The sequence below is a fragment of the Bombina bombina genome, chromosome 11, assembly GCF_027579735.1.
Source record: "Bombina bombina isolate aBomBom1 chromosome 11, aBomBom1.pri, whole genome shotgun sequence".
Lineage (NCBI taxonomy): Eukaryota > Metazoa > Chordata > Amphibia > Anura > Bombinatoridae > Bombina > Bombina bombina.
Window position 1 is genome coordinate 77,628,804 of NC_069509.1, and position 6,000 is coordinate 77,634,803.

Below are 6,000 nucleotides of genomic sequence, written 5' to 3' on the forward strand. Positions count from 1 at the left end.
CTGCCTTTGTTGTGGCCAATTCAGCTATAAACATGCTGTGGCACATATGAACCAATCACAGTGCAGCATGTATGAGTATAAGGTGCATTACCCTACACTCCTACATGCTGCATTGTGATTGGTTCACAGAATATCTTGAGGGAGTGGAAAACAATACAAATTTCAGGGTTAAATTACAGGAAAAAGCAGACAAATTACACAAAAAAAGGGCATTGCACATGTTTTTAAATATGCATAAACCTTTTATGGTGAATTGACTTGAGTTTAATGACCCTTTAAAGTATAATTAATAAGAAGGCATCTGCTGTATTCACAATCTTAGGCAAGACTGCTATGTTGTGGAAGGAACTTGTATATTCAGTTTTATCTTAAAGAGGACCTGGATTCGCTTATATATAATTTATAATTCTCATCTCATGAATCTCTAAATAAAAATCTGCAAAATCCCATGAACCAGGGTCCATAGCTTTCTGGCTCATTCTAAATATCTCTATATACAAAGACTCATGATTGTTTATTAGTAATGCCTGCTCTAAGTTTCATACAAATGCATTAGCCTATGCAGCAAATATTACTGACGCCCTAAAAAGGTTTCGTAACGGAATGAATTTAAGAAAGTTCGCCTATGTATACATAATTGAAGTTATGCAGCTGTGTTAACCCCTTGGTTGCCAGAGAGGGCTGCAACGCATTGCCAGTCCCTCTTTGAGCCGTGGGATTATTACCACTTGCCTCCCTCACCTTGAGAGGACAACTGCCTCACGCTATTGACGAACTGCTCCAGTGCGGACGCCATGCTGCGCGGGTCCCGCCTCCCTCCGCGGGGGGAGCTGGTGCCGGGAGCGGAGCAGGAAGAAAGTAAAGCACAGGGCCAGGCTCACCAACAAAAAAACAAATCTCGCGAGAACTGGGGCTTCATGTCGCATAGTCACGGCGCCAATCCCGCGACACGAACAAATACGTCATCAATAACGAGACGCTATGATTCTTTGGCAAGTCTCGCGATATGCGTGGCAAAGTAGTTGAGCGTTGTTACGTTTCAAGATGCTAAACAAATTCTTAAAGGCGCAGTTCTCTAATAATAATACCTGTTGTTTTTATGGGGGAACAAATTAAAGCAAATTAACATTCTAAGTTTCAATGTAAACCTTATTGAGTTTTGTGTTCAACAACTGTATGTGCAGTACGGTTTTATTTGTTACACTGATTTCTTATTGATCTACAAAGTAATGTGGGAAGTGACAGATTACAGTGACAGCATCTTTTGAAACTTCAAATTAAATACTAAAATGCTATAATTTGTTGGAATAATTCTGATAGAGCAGGCAATTATAAACAACTTCTAATTTACTCCTATTCACTTTTTCTTCGTTCTCTTGCTATTTTTATTTGAAAAGCAATAATGTAAACTTAGGAGCCAGACCATTTTTGGTTCAGCACCTGGGTTGCGCTTGCTGATTGGTGGCTAAATGTACCCATCAATCAGCAAGCTCTATCCAGGACAGGTTCTGAACGAAAAATGGGCCGGCTTCTTAGCTTGGATTCCTGCTTTTCCAAATAAAGATAATGAGAACTATGTAAAATTGATAATAGGAGTTAATTAAGAATGTTGCTTAAAATTGCATGCTCTATCTGAATCATGAGAGAAAAAAATTAGGTTTAGTATCCCTTTAATAATGCGCAAAATGTTTTTTTTTTTTAAATTATGTTTTACCCCTTTTGTTGGGGTTAACACTTAGTAATAAAAGAATATAAAAATAAAAACTTTGAGCATTTTATGATTACATTAGAATAGAATATATACATATATATATACAATTTATCATTTTATATTATCATCTCAAAGTGTTTAATGTCCCTTTAAAGGCACAGTAAACTTACAAACTAATGTTATATAATTCTGCACATAGTGCAGAATTAAATAACATTAGCTTACCGGCAGATGTATACATTAAAGTACTGCAGAACATTTTATGTAAAAGTTCATTTTACCAGAACGCAGCTCCTTGCTCTACTGAGCGGGTCTGAATGAATGTAGCTCGCTCCCGCTCTGGTCTAGTAGCGGGAGCGAGCTACATTCATTTTAATGGCGCGACCGGGCACACTGTGACTAGACAGTGTTACCGCGATGCGCTGTGTAAAAAACCAGACCCACTCAGTAGAGCAAGGAGCGGCGTTCTGGTAAAATGAACTTTTACATAACATTTTTCTGCATTATTTAAATGTATACATCTGCCGGTAAGCTAATGTTATATAATTCTGCACTATGTGCAGAATTATAACATTAGTTTGTAAGTTTACTGCCCGTTTACCAGTGGTTCCAAAAAATGTTTTCGGCCACCTCTCCCTTTACCATAAACTCTCTAGGACTGTGCCATTTGTCATGATTTGTTTACTAAACCAATGCCAAAAATGGCCACAGTCTGCGTCATTTGGATCACAACACACCAAACCACTCCAGGTCCTGTTGTAAGCTGCACACACCACTGGAAGTGAGGGGAGTCTCATGGTATACTATACAGCCTAGGGGGTGCAAGCCATGAACGGCCGAGTCCACTGCATCAGATGAACAAAACAAAAAGAAAATACGGCTGCACAAAAAAACAGGTGGTAATGATGAAGTTAAAAAAATAAAAAATGTGTAATTTGTCTCTTTTCGGCACTGGATATATTCGTACAAAAGAGCAACACACACATATCTCTGCAGTTCCAGAAACTTGTGTGTTGCACATTTGTAAGAATATATGTCCCGCCAAAAACCTGCAGGTGTTTTAGTCATCCGTTTAGTAAAAAGAGTGACAAATATCACATCCCTAAAATTCACCATCAGCACTCATACCTTACCTGGTAAAATATCAACAAAGTAACAAACATTTATTCAAATTTTAAATGAAAACTTGAAGTTCTGAATCATGAATGAAAAAAAAATGGGTTTCATGTCCCTTTAATTAAAGGGACACTGAACCCAATTTTTTTTCTTTCGTGATTCAGATAGAGCATGACATTTTAAGCAACTTTCTAATTTACTCCTATTATCAAATTTTCTTCATTCTCTTGGTATCTTTATTTGAAATGCAAGAATGTAAGTTTAGATGCCAGCCCATTTTTGTTGAACAACCTGGGTTGTCCTTGCTGATTAGTGGATACATTTATCCACCAATAAAAAAGTGCTGTCCAGAGTGCTGAACCAACACAAGCTTAGATGTCTTCTTTTTCAAATAAAGATAGCAAGAGAATGAATACAAATTGATAATAGGAGTAAATTAGAAAGTTGCTTAAAATTGCATGCTCTATCTGAATCACAAAAGAACAAAATTGGGTTCAGTGTCCCTTTAATTAAGTAATGCAAAATATATTATCTTGATATTGTGATACCAGCTTTTTAAAGTTGATAGTTACTGTGAAATTGTCTTGTATATACCACATAAATTACTTCACTATTGACAAAAGTGTTAATGTGATGCATGGGCTTGATGAAGTGATACCAGTTTCTCAATGTTTAGTTTCATGTCAAGTATAGTAGTGCAACTCTGCCAATGAACAAACGTTATGGAAAGTGTATTTCACTCAGTGTTATGTAGTGCACACCACTCAATTTATTTCCAATGACGAATACTGGAAAACCATCAACAGAGCTAATCAAGACAAGCACAGCAGGTCTTTCCTACCACTACACAATAATTCGAAATTACTGGCTGATAAATGACTCTGGTAAAACAAAAAATACAAACCTTCGTTACAAGTGGCTGCAATCTATCACAAAAGTGAGCGTAAATTACTGTTAAAGCCAAACTACCGCAAAAGCTTTGTAATCAAAGAGCGGTAAAAATTCAAAAACAATGCAAAAGTGCTGCCAATTGTAATACTTCCATTCGGTGGAGCTCACTAGTATCCTCTTCCACTCCTTGCCTACCTCCACTACATATGGTAATCCAAGTGTTAATACTACAGAGTGGAACGTGACCCTGCTTGCTCCGGATGGCAGGGGTGGCATTATCTGAGGTACTTCAAACTTTCTTTGACTGGAACAAAATACATCAAAGTGATAGTAAATCCTACCATTATTGTAACACTAGGATTTTACCATGCTATACAAAAAGGGGTCTTTCAGTCATGAAGTATAAAAAAAAACTTACGCTGAAAGTACCTTTATTTGCCTGCGAGTTTATGCGGAGCTGAGCACCTCTGGCCGCCCACAGCAAAACTCTATTTTTTTTAATGAGGTGACGTTTTCACCTCTTAGCTAGGGATGAGAGAATGTGATTATATTCGAATTCGAATGTTAGAATGAATGTTATTGTAGAAATTCGATTTACATAATAGAATGTTGATAAGAACTATTATTCTTAAAAATTCTATTATCGAATGTTATTTACAATTTTTGAATGTCACATTCGAATTCGAATGTCACATTTAAATTGGAATGTTACATTCGAATTCAAATGACACATTCGAATGTCACATTCAAATACGAATATTACATTTATAAAACACAGTATTAGACTAGAAATACTATTTCGAATTTGAATGTCACATTTATTAAACATAGTTGTAGACTAGAAATTCTATTTCGAATTTGAATCTTACATTCGAATTCGAATATTACATTTATAAAACACAGTATTAGACTAGGAATACTATTTCGAATTTGAATGTCACATTTATTAAACATAGTTGTAGACTAGAAATACTATTTAAAATTTGACTCTTACATTCGAATTCGAATTTTACATTACATTCGAATTCGAATGTCACATTACATTTTGAAATTGAATGAATACATAGCTAAACATTCTATTATTTGAACGAATATTTTCGAATTTTATTGAAAAATTAGAAAAACGAAAATTCGAAAATAGAATGTTAGAATGTTATATAAACATTAGAAATTCGATTGAAAGAACGAATGTATCAAATTTAATTTTAAATTTCAAATTTTTAGAAATATTTACCCATCCCTACTCTTAGCCAATAGCTGTGGTAGCCGACCGGCATTATTTGCATATCTAGAGTACAAAACAATTTACTATTGCCTAGATAACGAGTCTTGCGTTAGCCTTAAAAAGCAGCATTGAGAGGTCCCAACGCTGCTTTTTAACGCCTGCTGGTATTATGAGTCTGGCAGGTACAGGTGTACCGCTCACTTTTTTTCCGCGACTCGAGCATACCGCAAATCCCCTTACGTCAATTGCATATCCTATCTTTTCAATGGGATTTGCCTAACGCCGGTATTACGAGTCTTGGAAAAAGTGAGCGGTACACCCTCTCCTGTCAAGACTCCTACCGCATTTAAAAGTCAGTAATTAAGAGTTTTATGGGCTAACGCCGTAACATAAAGCTCTTAACTAAAGTTCTAAAAAGTACACTAACACCCATAAACTACCTATTAACCCCTAAACCGAGGGCCCCCCCACATCGCAAACACTTAACTAAAATTTTTAACCCCTAATCTGCCGACCGGACATCACCGCCACTTTAATAAATATATTAACCCCTAAACCGCCACACTCCCGCCTCGCAAACACTAGTTACATTTTATTAACCTCTAATCTGCCGTTCCTAACTTCGCTGCCACCTACCTACATTTATTAACCCCTAATCTGCCGCCCGCAATGTCGTCGCTACTATATTAAATGTATTAACCCCTAAACCTAAGTCTAAGTCTAACCCTAACACCCCCCTAACTTAAATATAATTTAAATAAATCTAAATAAAATAACTATAATTAACTACATTATTCCTATTTAAAACTAAATACTTACCTATAAAATAAACCCTAAGCTAGCTACAATATAACTAATAGTTACATTGTAGCTAGTTTAGGATTTATTTTAATGTTACAGGCAACTTTGTATTTATTTTAACTAGGTAGAATAGTTATTAAATAGTTATTAACTATTTAATAACTACCTAGCTAAAATAAGTACAAATTTACCTGTAAAATAAACCCTAACCTAAGTTACAATTACACCTAACACTACACTATAATTAAATTAATTA

At 35.7% G+C, this 6,000-nt stretch overlaps 1 protein-coding gene across 1 annotated transcript in view; it reads right to left on the reverse strand.

Annotated features, from left to right (window-relative positions):
• The window catches only part of COPS3 (COP9 signalosome subunit 3), a 62,474-nt gene extending 61,582 nt beyond the window's left edge, over positions 1-892 (reverse strand). The window contains exon 1 of the mRNA XM_053695141.1: positions 742-892. Within this exon, the coding sequence (XP_053551116.1) occupies positions 742-796 (55 nt within the window). The 5' untranslated portion in view covers positions 797-892. The remainder of the gene's footprint in view (positions 1-741) is intronic.
• Positions 893-6,000: the final 5,108 nt, after the last annotated feature.